A 22,092-nucleotide genomic window follows, 5' to 3' on the forward strand; every position below is an offset into this window, starting at 1 on the left:
CAAGCCTCGCGAGGCGGACAACACAAGACCTCCTCAGGAGCGGCCTCGCCATGCCGGCTCGTGAGGGACGGAGAGTTCAATATCAGGCAAACCTCGCGAGGTTCTTGTGACGTGAGCCATGGCGATCGAGACTAGGCGGGCGCCAGGTGGGCGCCAGCGCGCGCAGCATCCTTGTTTTCTCTTTGGTGCTAAGGGGGCAAGCGCGGGCGCGGAGTACCGAGGCATCAAGCAAAGGTTTCCATATTGGTGCAACGAGACCAAGACCAGAAGGACGGCAAGATGGAGGTCACCATGGAGTCCAGGACGGCGTCACCACCAGAATCTTTGGCAGGCGAAGACCACCTTTTGTCAGGATAGCTTGTACTAGTTGTCCCCTTTCAAATTGGTCGTTGTTGGCTCCCTTCCCGCTCAACATTTGGGAAGAGGACCAGGGCCTCTATAAATAGGACTAGCCACCACCATAGGCAAGGACGAATCATCAAGATCATCCCCAACCACACAAGTGCACCAAGCACAAGAACACCTCAACCTCAGGAGGCTGTTCTTCCCCTTGTACTGTTCGCCCTCAGCCCAAGAGGCAATCCACCACCACCACCACACTGAAGTAGGGTATTACACCACAACGATGGCCCGAACCAGTATAAATCTTGTGTCCTTTGTGTTGCGAGTTCGTCGAGTTAGTTCGTGAGATCTAAGCTAAGTTAGGACGTGGATCGGTAGAGGGGAGGGGGAGATCTTCGCGCGCACCCCAGTGTTCGAACCTTAAGGGTTTTGTCGGAACCCGTGATCCGACAGCAAGTTGCATTTGGGTGATACTTTTTCGTTCATTTCAACTCCACCTTCCAACCTTGCACGCATTGGTTTTATTGAAATGTTTTTATTCCTGTTTGATTCACCAGTACATGCTGCTCCTGTCCTCTCCTATCTATGTTATGTACTAAACTCCCCTCATCATTCCTCTGATGGTTACGCTACCGCCACACCATTTGCGTCCCATGCTTGACCAATCGACCTTTTTAATGGTGGTGACGGATCGGCACAAACACAGAGAAAAGGGAGTAGGGTAGAGATTGGGATGATTAGCGGGGGGAGGGGGGCTCATCCTTGATGGTTCGTGGGGAAGTACGGTGTGAAGGAGAGAGGGCGTCATGATGATGATGAGGTGGATGTCATCCAGTTTTAAAGAAGAAGGCTTCTTGTGGGTCGGTTTTTGTGTTGAGGCCGTGTGTTGGAGATAACATGTCAGATAGTCTGGACAAGCACATTTTTCCCTCACATGTGGGTTGGATTTGATTGAGCCCCGACTGTCCATTTGTTTGAATTTTGGGAAACACGTTGAACGCTAATTCGATGCCTAATATATATGAGAGGGAAAATAACTCATTTATATGCATTATAGCCTATAGAAACGCACGAACATTCTATTAATGTGAGTAGTACTTAAATTCCTTCGACCTTTTTCTCGTGGAACAGAATCCGCTCCCAGGTTCCATTATGAACAAATGAGATAGAACAAGAGTGGCTGACCCACTCTTTATTATCTTTGCCCTTGGCCGGGTCAACCGCGACGTGTAATCAATGACAGGAACTTCCCACCAGACACGCGCGCGCGTTCTTGTCGAGACTCGGACCATGTCGCCCAGCGAAAGCCCGGTCTTCCACGTAATACCCTCCCGGCGGCTACACAATACACAGATTCCACCGTGTCAAGCTCCTTCTTTCCCCCTACCTACCTGCTCAGCTCGACACCATGCTGCCAGCGCCCCTCGCCGCCGTGCTGCTCCTCCCCCTAGTCCTCGCGCTGCTCCCAGCGGGCGGGCGATGCCAGCAGGGCGATGACAACCCCGGCCCCGGCGTGCGCGACCGCGCTCTGCCGCCGTCGGCCTCGTCCGCCGCCACGGCGGCGCTCATGGCCAGGATGAACACCGTCAGCCGCGAGCTCGCCGACGAGGTGCAGAGCAAGTACGGCTTCTGCATGTCCAGCGTGTACGTCTTCTCGCCCTGCGCTGCGGAACCGGCCCAAGTTTACCTCCCCTTGCTGTTTATTTCGCTGCTTGGTGTGCATATTGGTCTGTTGGTCGTGAGCTGAGAGAAACGAGGAATTTTTATTCGTAGGAACAATGATTTCGACCAGACGTTCGACCTCACCTCCGATCCGAGCTTCATCTCGGAGTGCAATGAGCAAACCCAAGGTACAAACAACATTCAAGCTAAGTCGATCGGCCACTTAGAGTAAGATAGCACGAGTCTCCTTCTAGCTAGGTCAACGGTCAGGCCCAGTTTGGTCTTTATTCTTCAGTTGTCCGCTCCTGCACAAAAATATTGGTGATTAGCAGTTCAACCTAAAACCGAAGAACTTCGCTGTAGCACGTGTATCTTCATGATATTTAAATCTTTTGCTTAACTTCCCGTACACAATAGCTCGGGGATTTCTGGGGGCATACCGGAGCACCTTCACGTGTATACTAATGCAAAGCTCTGTTTGGCCCGTGGTCAACACCCACACTACCAATTTTTGGTCATGGCCAAAATCTGAGTAAATAGTATAAAATCACTACAATTTGGGTTACGATTCCAGAAAACTACTGGAATTTTTTCAAGTTTGGCGCGGGTTGTTCCAAATTTTTTTTTGCTGAGTGCTTATCAATTGATCATAATTATGACAGTTTTTTGATAAAAAGAAATATATTAATATCGCTAAGATATCAATTACACTCAGGCTCTGCAACAACAAGATGTCCAAAAACATCAAGAATGCACACAGCCAACGATTATGACAGTTGGAGCCCACACCTAAGATAACCGTTTGTTTGATCGTTAACTTACATGTGGGCCCCACATGTAAGCTTCCTCTTCCTCCTCTCTTTCTTCTTCCACATGTAAGCTCGGGAGGGGAGAGGGCCGCTAGCTCTAGAGAGATCACGGGAGGAGAGAAGAGAAGAGACAGAGAGATCAGGAAGAGAGGAAGAAGAAAGAGAGAGGAAGAGAAAGCTTACATGTGGGACCCACATGTAAGTTAACGGTCAAACAAACGGTTAACTTACGTGTGGGCCCCAACTGCCATAATCGTGATCAATCGATAAGAACTCGGCGAGTTGAGTTTTTCAAAACAACCGACCCCAAGCTTGGTAGTTCTCGGTGGGAAAAAATCTAGTGGTTTTCTGAAACTCTAACCCGAATTATAGTAGTTTTACGCTATTTACTCCTAAAATCTTGGTCTATGTTTGGATGGCTTCTAATATTTTGGCATGCCAATGCTTCTTTATTTATTCTAGTTAACTTATCTAGTCAATGTTACCTAATTCACGGGCATGCATAAGCTTCACCAAAAATTTGGCAGACCAATCTTTGGTAGGGCAAGGCTAGGGTAAAATCAAACATGTCCTACATCTATACCTGGCCATTTGTCGGGTTGGGCTTCGGGCCGGGCCTACCAAAGCCCGATGCAAAAAAACCCAGGACCGAGCCCAGCCTGGCCCGGTCATCGGGCCCGAGCCCGACCCATCAAGCTAAAAGCCTGCGGGGCCTCGGACCGGGTCTCTTTGTTAACACGCGAATATGACGGGCCTGGGCCCGGCCTGGCCCGGCCATCGGGCTTGAAATCTAGGCCCGAGCCCGGCCCATGGACAAGGTCGGACCGGGCCGGGTCAGGCTTTTTTGGGTCGGGTCGTGTCAGGTCGACCGGCCCGGGCTGCCCATGGCCGGGTCTACCTACATCTCTATTTCAACATTTTATATTATTTTGAAAATATTTGCTTTTTCGTCATTCATCATATATGTATGACGTCACAAATTTTCAGGTCCGAATTGAAAACACAATTTAAGAAAAAAAGACAATTTGTTTCCGAATAGCAACGGCACGCAGCTTAATAAGAAAAAAAACAGACAACTCGTCCACCTAGATAACGAGCCGCCCAGATTTGAATTTGCTACAATATATTCATGGTTTGGTTGTGAACAGAATTTAAATCTAAGATTTTATGACATAGTTATCTCTATGCCATAAATTAATTTCAGAATTTTAATGACTTGTATAACACATTTTTGTATTCGCCTAGCGCACCAATACACCTCATGGCTGCCCTGCACTCTATATAATGTTCGTCACTTCTGAAGGTAGAAATTACTCATCGGGTTGCCAAAAAAATGACTTTTGGTGGACAACCCCGCTCACCCACCTCCATCGAGCCCCAACCATCCAGCCTCATCGACAATGGACTACTCCGGCTGCCGCCGCCCACTTGTCGAGACCTCATCCACATGGGCTTGATCTATCCTGCAACCCGCTCTCCTCACCATCCATGTCACCGCCACCAGGGCAACCCTCAAGGATGCCTTGCTATCTACGCCGCCCGCCGCAACAACCGACGGAGGAAAGGCCATTTACTCCTTCATGTTGGTCTTGCTCGTCCCACCATGGCCTCCTCTTTGAGAATGATTCAAGGGGGTGACCCGCATGCAGGCAACGACCCAGGACCCTCCAATAACTAGTCTACCCAAAGGAAAAAAGCTCGATGGCAAAGGGAGTAAAGCACATGCCTTCTGGACGAGTAGTGTATCATGAATAGCCGCAATCAACAGGGTCGTCAGAGCATTCATGAAACGCCCAGATCCATGCCCCCTCCCCATGTCATTCATCGCCCTCTTAGGCTAGTCATAGCGGGGAGTAACTTAGAGTAGTGTCATGCATATGCCACCTGTCTATATTACCACCTTCATAGTGCAAAATAACTTAGAGGTAGTATCATAGATGGTTGCATTTATTAGTGTGTATACTCATTGTGCCTTGGAAAGCACTATGTGATGGTAACATAATATGTTACCGCCTTCCTATCTTTCCTCATTTAATAGTGCGTCAACTCACCAGTTCGCCTAGTTGGCATTGCATGAAGATACTTCAACTGCCTAACCTCGCTCCACTGCATCAAGGACTCCCACCAAACTCCTCTATGGGCAGCCCGACCACAAAGATCAACGGTGCTCCAACATACCAACATGTCCATCGCCTGGTCTTTCCCTTGGATCATCCCAACTCCACATGCATGCCCGCCTCCACACGCCTCTCCGGACCACCTAGTCCCACTCTGGCAACCGGTCGCCTCCTGCCTCACCCTTCCACTAAGCCAACATACGACCACCCCATCCCTCCCACACCATCATTTCAACCATGCCATCCATTCTTGGACTAGTGCCTTCACCTTTCACCTACATGGAGTTGGATCTAGTCCCCGACAACGCATGCAACCACCCGGATTTTTTCACTGGGATCACGGCCTTCACCTTGGGCATGATGTCGGCTGAGTGGTACCACAAGGACTATGACATCATGCTAATCACCATTGGCAACCGGCCACCTCCGTGTGAGTCAGGTGGTTGCGGAAGTGGTAAAAAGTTTTGACCTCACTCCGGGAACCTTCTTCATCACCATGCTCTTGCATGGAGAGACTTCTTCGTAATGTTCAATGACCCGGTCGTCCACAACAACAACATTTACATGCCCCACGCGTTGTAGGGCAACTATGCCTCCCTCACCTTTCATCCGTACTCTCGCCTCGTCAGGGTCGAGCTCATGTCATTGCCTTTTCGTGCCCGCATCTGCCTCAAAGGGGTGCCCAAGCACGATCGTCAACTGGATACGGTGGCCTTTGGGTTTGGTTGGCTGGCCCGGAGATGAATGCCCGCAACGGCTCTCTCGCTCTAGAGGAGCGCCCTCGCACCATGTTGCCGCCCATGGACTTCCTAGACCTCGGCATCCACGATTCCCTGCTAGTGGTTGAGGGACCGACCAACCTTCTGTCCTATTCAATCCTTATACACCTATGCAAGCTATGGGACTACTCGATGCGCCACGACGACTTCTCTAGAGGAAGCAGTGACTCCAACCAAAACGACATCCCATCAAATGGCCCCGATGACAACTACTCTTGGAAGCTTTCTTTTGGGTGGTCATTTGCCTTCGAGTATGGGTGGCGACCAGTGGATAGCCGACATGCGCACAAAAGGCCCAGCCCTAGTGGCCATGAACTCTTGTCAGGCGATCCTAGGAGCCAAGGCGGGACTAGCAAATCCCATGATCATGCCATTCACGGCTACAACACTTCCTCTATCTCGCTCAGGGCATGCAGTGGCTTCTCCTCCGACAACCATCGCCACCAAGACGTGGATGACACGCCTCCTTCGACTAGCAAATCCCTAATGGTGACCTTGCCTCTCCATGCAATGGAGACCTTGTCACCACGCCAACCGAGGGTAACGGTGCCATGACGATCCACACCAATGTCACCATGCCACTAGTACTGCCAGTATTGGTCATTCAGATTGTAGTTGCCACTGCGCTAGTGCAGACACATGCTCTACCTCCCCTGAGTCCGGATACCGACCAAGTGTCTTTCAAAGCCTTTGATTCCATATTGCCTCTGTCAGTAGTACGTCACTAGTTCATGTTGACCATGTTTAAGGAGATGGGGTGCAGGATCTGGTTGTTCAGCTAGTGGGCACTGATGTTTTCATGCTAAATCACATGACTTAAACTAATGCGGGCCCGAAAAGATCCCCCACTACCAGCATGGAGGGTGATTCTATCCTCTTGGGCCCCGTCTCGAACGACCCATTCAGGACTTGGGCGCCGATCTCTTTGGGACCATCTTGGTTCTTGTCGACATCGATGCAATACTAGTTGTTTCTGCTTCCATTATTCTCACTGACCCCATGGCTTTTGATGTGGCAATCACCTCCAAGATCCAGCCACTGCTTCCTTGCGAGGTGCCAGTCATCACCATCCCAGTCATCACCATCCCATGGCACCACCTCACAGTACCAGTCATCGCCTTGCCAGCAAATCTACATTCATGCTAGGCACCATTGAAAGGGACAAAGGGGTCCTTCGTAAGAAAATGGGGATTGTTGACGATGACGTCGACACTACCTTGGACAAGGCCCCGCTCTAACATGTACTTGATCTCTTCAAGGAGCCAATGACCACGAACGAGATTGTTGCCGTCAAGGCACTCCTTGGCTTATGCCAAATATTCAAGGCCAAGCTCGCACTCCTGACCATGTTAGCCACGGGCTGCCAGTTGTGCACCAAGACACCGCCGCCAAGTGATGCCGGGTCCTCCAGCACTCCGCTCTTTATGTAAATCACCACCCCATGGTTTCCACTTGTAAGAACCTGTGGAGGACCCCTATCGTTACCCCTAGGGCTCATATATTTGTATCTTGCAATTTATGCCCTACTGTCAATTTTCCTTTTCTTCAATTTCGTGAGTTAGACCACCTCCATGTCCATTGCCCATTATATTTTGAATGAGCTCTTCTAGTTCCAAATGAGTTAAGGCCACTATTCATTTTCAATTGGAACATACAGGGACTCAACAACCTTTAGTGTCGCCTAATTGTCCATGATCTTGTTCTACAAAATTGTAATTCAACTGTCTATCTTCAAGAGATGAAGCTCTCTATTGTTGGTCGCGCCCTCATTCTTGAGCTTCTTGGCCTTCTGTTCGCCGATACCTTTTGTTGCCCGCTATTGGACGAGACTAGATGTGGTACTATAGTGGCCTTGAACTCTGATCTCTTCAACAACCAGACCACCTCTCTGGCCATGAACATGGTCTCGGCGACTATTGAGGGAGTCCTGGATAAGGCGGTCCTTGGGCGTCCGGGCTATGTGATTTGGGCCGGACTGATGGGCCGAGAAGATACAAGATAGAAGACTTTCCCCCGTGTCCGGATGAGACTCTCTGTTGCGTAGATGGCAAGCTTGGCGGCCAGACGTGTAGTTTCTTGTCTCTGTAAACCGACTCTGTACAACACTAGCCCCCCACCAGTGTCTATATAAACCGGAGGGTTTAGTCCGTAGAGGCAATCACAAATCATACAGGCTAGACATCTAGGGTTTAGCCATTATGATCTCGAGGTAGATCAACTCTTGTAACCCCTATACTCATTAAAGTTAATCAAGCAGGAAGTAGGGTATTACCTCCATTAAGAGGGCCCGAACCTGGGTAAACATCGTGTCCCTCGTCTCCTGTTACCTTCGATCCTCAGACGCACAGTTCGGGACCCCCTACCCGAGATTAGCCGGTTTTGACAGTGACAACTATCCGTATGCGCGCCTCTCTTGCCTCCTGGTGTGTCACTGTTGTGTATGGGCCTCAGGGAGACACTAATAAACTTGCCTCTATCAACAACTCAAGGCTATCTGTCCTTCCCTGTTGCCAACATGGCTTCCCCTGTGCATGTTCAACCTTTGTACAAGGCCAAGGATAAGAGCAATATGAGATCAATCGGAGGCTGGTCAATGTGTTATGTGCGGCTCTTAACATCATGGAGCTCTTTGACCAGCAGTTGCATGGACGTCAATTCACGTGTGTTAGTTCGTGTCAATTGAGAAGATCGAGATCGGTCATATTTTCTACTTCACAGACCAAGGGCGGCTCTTCCTTCAATGCTTGTTATGCTCAACCCCAAAACCACTAAGCTCTAACCATTGCTGATATCGGCCTCAGACAACATGTTAAGCATAAGCTCCTTTGTGTGGCTTCTATTCGAAGCATCTGAATTCACCAACTTCGTGGGTGATGTGGGTGCACGCGCGAGATGCAAACTCCAAATTGTTCCACATCAAGACTAATGGCCCCCGTTGTTGCAACTTCATCCCAGTGTTGCAAACTGACAATGGGCAGTTCACCACCTAGGCTGTCAAACACCTTGAGCTTCACAAGCACTTTTCGTCCACCATTAGGAACTCGAGAATGCTATCGAGTTCTCTAACTCGGACCTGCCGAATATTCCTAGACTTGACCTCTCTTCTCTGGACAAGTCATGCCGAGATGGCGAGATCAAATTGGTGGTGTTTCTTGATCTTCCTTCGGGGAAGGCGTCCAGACCTGACGGCTTCACCATTGATTTTTCCAAGAGTGTTGGGAAGTGATCAAACATTATGTATAAACGGCCATTAACTAATTCTCCAGCCTCTGGGTAATCATTGACACCAACTCAACTCACTACACATGTATGTATTCAATATGAATTTCACTAGCACCCAATACATCCATTTGGATGGTCATGGTATTGAGTGTTGGAAACTTGACTTAATTTCGAGTCCCTTGATACCGAGGAGAACTCGCTAGATGGGTCGGCACGACACGGTCCGACCTGCCCTAAATGGGCTGGCATGACACGACCCAACCAGACACAGTCCGTGTCGGGCCGACACTCGTGCCACGCTCCCTGGCCCTGGCACGGCCCTAGGCAGGCCACATGCCGGCACAACCCGAGTATAAATGTTTCAGGCCAGGTCCTCCACGGGCCAGGCACGTGGGCTATCGACCAGCACGCCAGGACCAGCCCATTTGGCTTCCTTTACCGAGTTGTCGACCTATTGCTCTGAAATCGCGAAATCACTAGCTGAGGAGTACTCGTTGCAAAGATCACTCCAATTCCCCTGGTTGCGACAAGTGGCACACATGCACCGCACCACTTGTCGCAACCTGGAAGTTTCCCTTTTTTTGTAGATCTGTTTATTCAAAACGTTTTATCTCTCAAACCGTGCGTCCAAATCTTGAACTATTTTCACCGTTGGATTCACCGCGTCAAGATCTTCAAAACTAGATCTCATGTTGATAGGTTCTGACGAACCTTTTTTCACAAAAAAAACCGGACGAAAAAAACGAACCGGGAGCACGGGTTTTCCCTTTCCGAAAGATGCACACCCGTGCCTCTCACGAAATCACAACCGTGCCTCTCGCGGAAGCAAAACCGTGACTCTCGCAGAAGAAAAAAAACACCTTTTTTCCATTTCCGAGAACACACGGCCGTGACTCTCGCGAAAGCACAACCGTGCCTCTCGCGGAAGCAAAACCGTGATTCTCGCGAAAGGGAAAAACATATAACAGTTTTTTTTCCGTTTCCGAGAGGCACGGCCGTGACTCTCGCGAAAGCACAACCCTGCCTCTCCAGGAAGCAAAACCGTGCCTCTCGCGAAAAAAAACAACAGAAAATGCGTTTTTTTCGTTTCCAGGAGGCACGGCCATGACTCTCGCTAAAGCACAAATGGGAGGGTCCCTTCATTATAGATGAAGTTCTCATTGGGGGAGCCTATCGCCTTCGCAATGCATCGGATAATCGCTTAGAGCCGAACCCATGGAACGGTGCTCGGCTCCGAAGATTCTAAGCCTAAGTCCGGACATACACCTTTGTGCGTCCCTTTCTTCTCCTTTTCAATTTTTTCTTTATTCTTTTTTGTTATGTTTTTACGATTTCTAGCATGTGTTTGGGTAAGCCACACACCTGAGGGGTATACATCCTTAAATGTACACACCCCACCATACCTGGGGGCTTCACTCAATAGAAGCTTATTATTATTTTTAGCATAAAGCTCACCATATATATATGTGTGTGTGTTGTTTTCTCATATACGTCCTGTCTTCGCCATTATATGCACCTCTATGACTTAAGTTTTTGCCAAGCTGGGTTGCGTGGCTCCTGTGCTTATGCCCTACGTTCCCGCTTGTTCGGCTAGGGCATAAAGGGAGCACCTCTGCGACTGTTACAACCGGGTCATCCGGACATGTACCTCAGATGGGTGAAGCCGAAAGCTAGCGTTCTTAAGGGAATAATTGGTCGGTGAACAAACGACGAACTGCCTTCGTTGCAATATAAACTCTCAAAATACAAAAACTCATGTGATACTTTCGCATCACGGCTTAGGCATGCGTAAATAGTACATGCTGACCCAGGGAGAGGAACCCTTAATGGAACTATTCTCTCTGGAAGATGTTTCTTACATTTAAAAGTAATATAACATAACTCCCCGAATACAGTTTGTCTGTTCAAGCACTGTGATCGGATTGCTTGGTTTCCGAACATACTTGGTGTTTCCCACAGATATAGTATTCGGAAGCACTCCAACCCTTGGGTTTCGGAGGTAGAAGCGGAAGGTTTGCCATGACAATCTTTTCTAGTTCGGACGGAGATAAGTTTGGTGATAAAGTACATTGTTGCATGGAATCAAACGCCTACTCTTTATCTATACCATCTATCAGGCTATCTAGTTTACAGTCCTGTTGTGAAAGTTTGGCGGCTGTCTTTACTTGGTCGTACACAAAGCTAACCAGAATTTCTTGTCCGTCTGGTCCTCGAGGTCCGACCCGGGCCATATGATTCGGATCAAGTCCGGTATACCACGTTTTCACCATGGCCCAGGCTTCTCGTGCACCTTCTCGACATGCTGAAGCCTTCCGTAGTTCAAAGCGAAGATTAGCTCCCTTGAATAAATTTGCGAGCTCCTCCATCATTCCTGGAGGAGAATCGGAGGGCCATAAAGCCTTAGCCATGTTCCTCATTGCTTTCCGAGCTCGCTCGTGCACTTTGGACAGCTCTTGCAGCAAGTCGCCTTGAAATCCGGACACTTCTTCGTCGGGCCGCCCAGTTAACAGACCTACAGGAACAAATCTCGTAAGACCTTTCCATCAGAGAACTCCATCAAAGTTAGGTTAAGGGACATACTGAATATGCCGCCTTTCAGCTTTCTATTCTCCTTCAAGGCATCCGACAGTTGGGTTCGTATGTCCTTTAGCTCTTCGGCTTGCTTGATGGTGGCATCATGTAGCTTGTTCCTTACATTAATGATCCGTGTTAATACACGTTGACCAGCGGCTTCTTGCCCTTCGGTGTGTTGTTTATCCGCCTGAGCAGCCTTCAACATCTCCTTCAATTGATCGACCGATCCTGCAGTTGTAAACAAACCAATGCATATTTAACAATCATTGTTGGCGCAGAATCGTATTTTCTGGACACTGTTGTGCTTACCATCTGGTGCCTTCTTGGATTTCTTCAAATTTTCCAGTTCGGCAGTGACAACAGTTAGCTTGGTCCGACATTCTTCAAGCTCCTTGGATAGCATGTTATTTTTCTTCGTGAGTACCTGATGATATAACGACCCTCAAATCAGTTGGGCCAACTTCTTCAAGTCTCGGGGGCTACTGACACATGATTATTGAATCTACACAAAGTTCTTACCCGCATATCCTTTGAAAGCTGGTGAGTGGCTCCGGCAAGTCCATCCCGAGCAGCCCAGATATATGTCCGCAGAGCTGAGGCATTGAACGCCTCTTCGATGAAACTTGGGTCGCGCATGGCCTCTTTCCGTCGCCGATGATTCATCGCGCTCTCCACTTCGGAATTGGTGATGGATACATTATCTGAATCCTCTTGGAGGTGACAGTCCGTCATTTTGTCCGTATCAACCCTAGTCCTTATGACAGGGTCCAGGGCCGGATTGGTCGATGCATGGCCGGCGAGGTCCCTGGATATAGTCTGGCGTATGCTCTTCCTGAAAGATGGCCTGGTGGAAAACATCACAATTCGGTCTATCCACCAAGTGCATGTTAAAAACTATACCTCTTTGGTGAAGGCGGGGGCTCGGTAGTACCACCGCTTGCCCTTCTTTTCAAAGACTCGCCTTGCTCGGGCGTCGCCTTCTTAGAGGACGCCTTTGATACAGCTCGGTGAGACGAGCGCCGCCCCTTCGGAGCATGAGACAGTGCGGTGGGTGAGGCGCGATGGGAAAACTCTTTTGGAGGAGACCTTTCTTGGGTACTTACCTGGGAAGAGGGGAGAAGACCGGGGTAATCGGCTATAATGGCCACTTCCGTGCCGTCGTAGCTCGCCTGATAGAAGACCCCCTCCTTAAGTTCTATGAATATATCCGGATCTTCTTCATATCTGGGATCCAGGTCTCGAACATGGTCCTTTGGCTGCAGAGCGGGGCTGCAGACCCCCTCAACGACCTTTCTCCGTTCCTATTAAAAGTAGCCGGATTAAATTCGACTAGCATAACTCTGGAAAATGGTTGAGTAAGGCCAATAATTAAAAAACTCACCCAGTCGATGGGGTTATACATGGAAAAACCTTCCCGACATTTCAAGCGAGTGAAGTCTTCCTTTCTCCCCTTTGTAAATGTCAGCTAGGATGGTGGCCAGGGTGGCAAAATTGTCTGGACCCTTGCGTAGACAACAAGACACATTGTCCTCCCCGTTGTAATTCCACATAGGGAAACCTCTAGATTGGAGCGGCTGAACGCATCACGTCATTGAAATCGCCATTACCTCGATTATAGACAGACCAGAGTTGGCAAGTACTCTGATCTTGCTTGCCAGCCTCTCGACCTCCGCACTGTCTCCTTCCTCTAGGCTTCGGGGACGCCGACTGACGCGCTTCTTTAAAGGAGCACTGGAGAATTCAGGAAGACCGCGCCGGATTGGGTCCGGAAGAACGACGTCTTTGATATAAAACCATTCCGAGGGCCACTCTTCGGATGCCTTCTTCGGAGTGCCGCACAGGTATCCTGTCCCGGCTATGCGCCATACTTCAGCGCCGCCCACCTCAAATATAGATCCCTTTTGGGAGCGGGGGACGAGGCAAATTTTTTTTGCCATAGCTCGAAATGAGCATCACAGCCTAGGAACAACTCGCAAAGAGCAACGAAGCCCGCGGTGTGCAGGATGGAGCCCGGCGTCAGATTGTGCAGTTGGAGGCCGTAATACTCCAGGAGACCTCTGAGGAAAGGATGGATAGGAAATCCTACGACTCTCAAAAGGAAGGAAACGAAGCACACCCGCTCCTTTTTAGAAGGATTGGGGGGATTCTCCGCCAGGGCTTCGCCATTGATGGAAGTTAATCCAGCCCGAACGGAGACTAGATCCGCTGGAGGAAGATATCCCTGCGTCTGAAGTTTATTCAGATGGGCGCGGGATACTGAGCAGTTTTCCCAGTCGCCTTTTTGAGGGCCGAGGGGGCGTGAGGAAGAGCTAGGAGCGCCGGCCATGTTTGGACAATTTCCTATGGCGAGTTCTAAGGATTTCTGCGTGGTGTGGAATGGCATCTAAGATCTAATCTCCTTAAATAGACGACTTCCTGATGTCTACTACACAACCTTCTTCTTGTAGACGTTGTTGGGCCTCCAAGTGCAGAGGTTTGTAGGACAGTAGCAAATTTCCCTCAAGTGGATGACCTAAGGTTTATCAATCCGTGGGAGGCGTAGGATGAAGATGGTCTCTCTCAAACAACTCTGCAACCAAATAACAAAGAGTCTCTTGTGTCCCCAACACACCCAATACAATGGTAAATTGTATAGGTGTACTAGTTCGACGAAGAGATGGTGATGCAAGTGCAATATGGATGATAGATATAGGTTTTGTAATCTGAAAATATAAAACAACAAGGTAACTAATGATAAAAGTGAGCGAAAACGGTATTGCAATGCGTTGAAACAAGGTCTAGGGTTCATACTTTCACTAGTGCAAGTTCTCTCAACAATAATAACATAATTGGATCATATAACTATCCCTCAACATGCAACAAAGAGTCACTCCAAAGTCACTAATAGCGGAGAACAAACGAAGAAATTATTGTAGGGTACGAAACCAGCTCAAAGTTATTCTTTCTGACCGATCTATTCAAGAGTTCGTAGTAAAATAACACAAAACTATTCTTTCCCTTCGATCTATCATAGAGTTCGTACTAGAATAAAACCTTAAGACACAAATCAACCAAAACCCTAATGTCACCTAGATACTCCAATGTCACCTCAAGTATCCGTGGGTATGATTATAGTATATGCATCACACAATCTCATATTCATCTATTCAACCAACACAAAGAACTTCAAAGAGTGCCCCAAAGTTTCTACCAGAGAGTCAAGACGAAAACGTGTGCCAACCCCTATGCATAAGTTCATGAGGTCACGGAACTCGCAAGTTGATCACCAAAACACACATCAAGTGGATCACGTGATATCCCATTGTCACCACAGATAAGCACATGCAAGACATACATCAAGTGTTCTCAAATCCTTAAAGACTCAATCCGATAAGATAACTTCAAAGGGAAAAACTCAATCCATTACAAGAGAGTAGAGGGGGAGAAACATCATAAGATCCAACTATAATAGCAAAGCTCGCGATACATCAAGATCGTTCCGAATCAAGAACATGAGAGAGAGAGAGAGAGATCAAACACATAGCTACTGGTACATACCCTTAGCCCCGAGGGTGAACTACTCCCTCCTCGTCATGAGAGCGTCGGGATGATGAAGATGGCCACCAGAGAGGGATTCCCCCCTCTGGTAGGGTGCCGGAACGGGTCTAGATTGGTTTTCGGTGGCTACTGAGGCTTGCGGTAGCGGAACTCCTGATCTAGGTTATGCTCTGGAAGTTTGGATATATATAAGAGGTTTTGGCGTCGGGAACAAGTCAGGGGGTCTCCGAGGCGGACACGAGGTAGGGGGGCACGCCCAGGGGGTAGGGCGCGCCCCCACCCTCGTGGTAGCCTCGGGACTCTTCTGGCCCATCTCTGGTACTCCGTGGGCTTCTTCTGGTCCAAAAATGATCTCCGTGAAATTTCAGGTCAATTGGACTCCGTTTGGTTTTCCTTTTCTGCGATACTCAAAAACAAGGAAAAAACAGCAACTGGCACTGGGCTCTAGGTTAATAGGTTAGTCCCAAAAATCATATAAAATAGCATATAAATGCATATAAAACATCCAAGGTTGATAATATAATAGCATGGAACAATAAAAAATTATAGATACGTTGGAGACGTATCACTTCCGTGCGTGGTCGAGGGGTTATTTGTAAAAGAAGCACCTAGGCCGTTCGCATTCACCCGACACGTGGAAGCCGAGGCGACGGCAACAAAGAATCAATATTTAATGTGGAGCCGAATTATCATCAAATCTGAAGTGTAATGGAGAACTCACCTTGCAAAGCCGAAGACATAAAGTCGGATACTACGTCGTCATTGAAGGCAAGTTCAGGGGCTACTGAGGGAGTCCTGGATAAGGGGGTCCTCGGGCGTCCGGGCTATGTGATTTGGGCCGGACTGATGGGCTGAGAAGATACAAGATAGAAGACTTCCCCCCGTGTCCGGATGAGACTCTCCGTTGCGTGGACGGCAAGCTTGGTGGCCAGACGTGTAGTTTCCTTTCTCTATAAACCGACTTTGTACAACCCTAGCCCCCCTCTGGTGTCTATATAAACCGGAGGGTTTAGTCCGTAGAGGCAATCACAAATCATACATGCTAGACATCTAGGGTTTAGCCATTACGATCTTGAGGTAGATCAACTCTTGTAACCCCTATACTCATTAAACTCAATCAAGCAGGAACTAGGGGATTACCTCCATTAAGAGGGCCCAAACTTGGGTAAACATCGTGTCCCCCGTCTCATGTTACCTTCAATCCTCAGACGCATAGTTCGAGACCGCCTATCCGAGATCAGTCGGTTTTGACACCGACAACTATCCATATGCGCGCCTCTCTTGCCTCCTGGTGTGTCACTGTTGTGTATGGGCCTCAGGGAGACACTAATAAACTTGCCTTTATCAACAACTCAAGGCTATCTGTCCTTCCCTGTTGTCAACATGGCTTCCCATGTGCATGTTCAACCTTTGTACATGGCCAAGGATAAGAGCAATACGGGATCAATCGGAGGCTGGTCAATGTGTTATGTGCGGCTCTTAACATCATGGAGCTCTTTGAACAACAGTTGCATGGACGTCTTTGTGTCAATTGAGAAAATCGAGATCGGTCATACTTTCTACTCCACAGACCGGGGGCGGCTCTTCCTTCAATGCTTGTTATGCTCAACCCCAAAACCACCGAGCTCTAACCATTGCTGATATCGGCCTCAGACAACATGTTAAGCATAAGCTCCTTTGTGTGGCTTCTATTTGAAGCATCTGAATTCACCAACTTCGTGGGTGATGTGGCTGCGCATGCGAGATGCAAACTCCAAATTGTTCCACATCAAGACTAATGGCCCCCGTTGTTGCAACTTCATCCCACTGTTGCAAACTGACAATGGGCAGTTCACCACCTAGGCTGGCAAACACCTTGAGCTTCACAAGCACTTTTCGTCCACCATTAGGAACTTGAGAATGCTATCGAGTTCTCTAAGTCGGACCTGCCGAATATCCCTAGACTTGACCTCTCTTCTCTGGACAAGTCATGCCGAGATGGCGAGATCAAATTAGTGGTGTTTGTTTGATCTTCCTTCGGGGAAGGCATCCAGACCTAACAGCTTCACCATTGATTTTTTTCAAGAGGTGTTGGGAAGTTATCAAACATTATGTATAAACATCCATTAACTAATTCTTCGGCCTGTGGGAAATCATTGACACCAACTCAACTCACTACACATGTATGTATTCAACATGAATTTCGCTAGCACCCAATACATCCATTTGGATGGTCATGGTATTGAGTGCTGGAAACTTGACTTAATTTCGAGTCCCTTGATACCGAGGAGAACTGGCCAGATGGGTCGGCACGACACGGTCCGACCTGTCCTAAATGGGCTGGCATGACACAACCCAACCAGACACGCCTAAGACACATGCCGTGTCAGGCCGGCACTCGTACCGCGCTCCCTGGCCCAGGCACGGCCCTAGGCGGGCCACATGCCGGCACAGCCCGAGTATAAATGTTTCAGGCCAGGTCCACCACGGGCCAGACACGTGGGCTATCAGCCAGCACGCCAGGACCGACCCATTTGGCTACCTTTACCGAGTTGTCGATCTATTGCTCTGAAATCGCGAAATCACTAGTTGAGGAGTACTCGTTGCAAAGATCACTCCAATTCCCCTGGTTGCGACAAGTGGCGCCCATGCAGCGCGCCACTTGTCGCAACCTGAAAGTTTTCCCATTTTTCGTAGATATGTTTATTCAAAATGTTTTATCTCTCAAACCGTGCGTCCAAATCTTGAACCGTTTTCGCCGTTGGATTCCTCGCGTTGAGATCTTCAAAACTAGATTTCATGTTGATAGGTTTTGACGAACTTTATTTTACGAAAAAACCGAACAAAAAAACGGACGAAAAAACCGAACCGGGAGCACCGGTGTTTTCTCTTTCCGAAAGAGGCACGCCCGTGCGTGTCACGAAATCACAACCGTGCCTCTCGCGGAAGCAATACCGTGACTCTCGCAGAAGGAAAAAAAAAAGAAAACGATTTTTTTCCGTTTCCAAGGACACACGGCCGTGACTCTCGCAAAGGCACAAGCGTGCCTCTCGCGAAAGCAAAACCGTGACTCGCGAAAGGAAAAAAAATAGATAACACGTTTTTTCCCGTTTTCGAGAGGCACGGCCGTGACTCTCGCGAAAGCACAAACCGTGACTCTCGTGAAAGAAAAAAAAATAGAAAATGCGTTTTTTTCGTTTCCAAGAGACATGACCATGACTCTCGCTAAAGCACAACCGTATCTGTCGCGGAAGCAAAAACATAACGCTCAAGAAAGGAAAAAACACGTTTTTTTGTGAAAAAAATCTATTTTTTTATCGAAAAGCTATGGGAAATCGATGAAAAAACAAAATGTCGAAAAACCCCGAAAAACCGTTTAAAAGGCGAAAACGCGTGCGAAAAATAAAAAAACAAAATTCAAAAGAAGCGCCTAGAGCGCGACACGTAATGAATGGGTGAAAGCGCGTTAAATGGTCGTTGCGAGGCTTCCAAGGAGCCCTAGTTAACTACTACTCCCTCTGTAAAGAAATATAAGAACGTTTAGATTACTATAGTAGCGATCTAAATGCTATTATATTAATGGACAGTGCTATCTTCCAGATGTCCTGATTTTAGCAATAGATCCGGACGATCCACATGCAGTCCGTTCTACCTCGCGATTGCATGCAGTCCATTTTTCCATATGCATGTGATAATTAGTGATTTTTTTCTCCATCATGTACATACATGGCATTTTTTAGAGAGCTTAATTACATGCATGCATGTGAGACGAAATTGATGACATCACTATAGATTCCCTCGTGATTCAAAAAATTCAAAATGTTTCGTAGGCCAAACCATCGCTCCGATTGAAAAATTGTTTTCACATAAAAGAATCGTCGCGGCGAGAACTTCGAAACTAGATCCCATGTTGATATGTTCCGACGACTTTTTTTACGTAAAGTTACCACGCATAGGGTATGCCAGTTATCACATATATGTTACATTAGTTACCATGATGTTTACATAGGCAAATTTCGGGCATAAAAATGACTTCTTTCAACTTTCTCCCCACATGCAAATGCACTAAAGTGCAGAAAAGCTAATGTCATCGCGGGTTCTTTTTGTTTTGAAATTTCAAAATGTTTTGTCACCCGAATCGCTTGTTTATTTACCATGTTATTAGGTCTGGAGCGTATATTACCATGCTATTTACATAGAAGTTACCGGTGGTATGTTTTCAACAACTTTTTTCATGGGGCAAAGTTATCGTGGTGTTTGTACCTAAGTTTTCAGGTTCGAAAGACTATATTATCATGCTATTTACGCAAATAATTATCAGTGATATGTTTTTAATATCTTTTTCCCAGATTCAAAATTATCATGGTGTTTGTACCTAAATTATCAGGCCCGAGAGTCTATATTATCATGCTATTTAGACAAAAATTATCGGTCATATGTTTTCAACAACTTTTTTCACGGATCAAAGTTATCGTGGTGTTTGTACTTAAGTTATCAGATCCGTGAGTCTATATTATCAAGCTATTTACACACAAGTTTGTCGATGGTATGTTTTAACATCTTTTCGTGTTGTTTGTAAGTGAGTTATCAGCTCTACTATGTGTATACCATCATGTTATTTACATATGAGTCACCGGGGGTGTTTCAAACTTTTCTTTCCTGGTTAAAAGTTATCACGTTTGGGCTAAGTAAGTTATCAACTCTGATGTGCGTGTATTACCATGCAATTTACAGAGAATTTACTATGAGTATGTTTTTAACAACTTTTTTCGTGGGTCAAATAGTTACCGCGGTGTTTTGTATGTGAGTTATCATCTCTATGGTGCGTATATTACCATGTTATCTGCACACAAGTCTGGTAACCACAAGATGAGCAGCTAGATAACTTGAACATGAACAGTTTGGTAACTATAACCATGAAGATAATTGTACCTTTAGGAACTCGATAACTATTCCGCGAGCTACTACTTAACTACAAAATTACCAACATCGAAAAGTCAGAGAAACGACGTGATAAATTTTTTGTTGAACGAAGGTTGGCTATTATAGCAGAGATGAACCAAGTTAAAATAGTATGATTATTATTTTTTTACGAAAAGACTGCATGATGCAGCATTTCATTGAAATTAGGATAGAGTTATTACAGGGGCATTTGGATATGCCCAGGATACAAAGCTAGTATCTAGCGACCGACAGATGAAAGCACCAAGACTAGCCTACCAACGATGAAGTGTATTAATCTGGTTCCCGTGGCCTGTGAATCATCCATGCTACCTTGTGCTTGCCTGCCAAAGTCCAATCGATGATATCATTCTTTATCCGATCAAGCACTTGCTCCTCTATCGAGTTCTTTTGCTCAAATATGCGTGCGTTCCTCTCCTTCCACACAGTCCACCACGTGAGCTGCACAAGTGAGCTCCAAGCTGCCTTGTGGATCACCGGCACCTGCTGTCTTGATTGGTACCACCAGTCCCAAATGTTCTCGGAGCCTGGCGATGGCACGAGGGCCAAAGGCAGATTGCACCTTTGCATAATCTTTTCCCACAAGCTAATCGTGAATGGGCAGCTAGCAAGGAGATGAGCGGGCGTCTCTCACTGGGCATTAAAGAGGCAACACCTCGGGTTGTGAGGCCAGTTTCGCTTCTCCAGATTGTCCCCGGTCAGGATTTTGCCAAGCACGGCCATCCATGAGAACACCTTGCATTTCAGTGGTGCCTCTGACTTCCAGATCAGCTATTTGTAACTCGTCCGCATCGATCCTTCAAACTGAATAGCATAGGCCGACTGAGCGGAGAACTCGCCGTTTGCCGTCCACCGCCAGGAAACTGCGTCCGGATGCTGGCCTAGTGCCACGCCCTGTAGCTGAACCCACAAGGCGGTGAACTCATGGACAGCCTGCGGCGTCAGATTCTCCCTTAGGTGACGCGTCCAACGATCGCCGGTAAGCGCTTGAGCCACCGTGAGCCGTTTCCGGGTGCAGACACTGAACAACGCTGGGTAGCTATGACAGAAACTTATTCCATGCATCCATGGCTCCGTCCAGAAGCAAATTCGTTGTCCATCCCCAAGATGGAACTGAACTGAAGCCATGAACAGCTCCTGAACTCTAGCATCGGTGGGCAGAGGCAGCCCCAACCAGGCCTTGCTTGGGTCCGTCCAGGACATCCACAACCATCTCAGCCTCGGCGTTGTGCTCTGCGCAGCCAAGTCCGTCATCCCCAGCCCTCCGAAGATCATTGGTCTGCAAATTATGCACCAGCTCACCAGACATTTGCCGCCCACTGCAAATTCTTTTCCTTCCCAGAGAAAGCCTCTCCTGAGCTTATCAATCTTCTTCTGCAATCACACCGGCATTTGAACGACCATCATCTGAAAAACCACCATCGCAGAGAGCACATGCTTCACCAGCAGAATTCGACCATCCATGGAAAAGTGTATCCGGATCCAACCCTTCATCTTGTTGCAAAGTTTGTCAAGCGCTGGTTGGTAGTCCACCTTGCGAAGCTTTGAGTCGGACAGTGGCATACCGAGGTAGGTGCAGGGGAAAGCCTTGATCTCGCATCCGAGCGAGTGGATGACTGCCGGCAGTGTTACCCCACTACACAAAATGGGAGTGATAGAGCTCTTTGTAAAATTTGTCATCAGACCTGTAGCGCCCCCAAAGGCCTTGAGCAGATCGGCCACTGCCATTATCTCTTGAGCACAAGGATTTATGAACAACACTGCATCATCCGCATATAAAGACGTCCTGAATGGCATCCTTTGAGCGCCAATCTCCTGAAGAACTCCAGCCTTCGCTGCCGAATTGAATAGGGCTGCCAAGCAATCCATGGCGATCACGAATAACAGCGGCGAGAGGGGGTCCCCTTGCCGCAGCCCTCTTTGGTGCAAAATTTTCTCCGATAGCCCTCCATTCACCATGACCCTTGACGAAGAGGAAGATAGTAGGCCGGCAATCCAATCTCTGAACCTACCCCCGAAACCCTTTGCTTCCAGAACATGCAAAAGGAATTCCCACGAGATTGTGTCGAAAGCTTTCTCAATGTCGAGCTTTATCATAAGCGCTGGGGT

The 22,092-nt window shown here is 47.8% G+C and overlaps 1 protein-coding gene across 2 annotated transcripts in view; it reads left to right on the forward strand.

Annotated features, from left to right (window-relative positions):
* The first annotated feature begins 1,671 nt into the window (after nucleotides 1–1,671).
* The window catches only part of LOC125506089 (ABC transporter G family member 25), a 36,454-nt gene continuing 16,033 nt past the window's right edge, over nucleotides 1,672–22,092 (forward strand). Inside the window, exons 1-2 of one of the 2 annotated variants that reach the window (XM_048670967.2) lie at nucleotides 1,672–1,986; nucleotides 2,116–2,192. In XM_048670967.2, coding sequence (XP_048526924.2) covers nucleotides 1,751–1,986; nucleotides 2,116–2,192 — 313 coding nt within the window. In that variant the 5' untranslated portion in view covers nucleotides 1,672–1,750. The remainder of the gene's footprint in view (nucleotides 1,987–2,115; nucleotides 2,193–22,092) is intronic. The other variant, XM_087517893.1, reaches the window with a different exon arrangement.

This window comes from Triticum urartu, chromosome 1A (assembly GCF_056163025.1).
Source record: "Triticum urartu cultivar PI428250 chromosome 1A, HENAU_Tu73, whole genome shotgun sequence".
Taxonomy (NCBI): domain Eukaryota; kingdom Viridiplantae; phylum Streptophyta; class Magnoliopsida; order Poales; family Poaceae; genus Triticum; species Triticum urartu.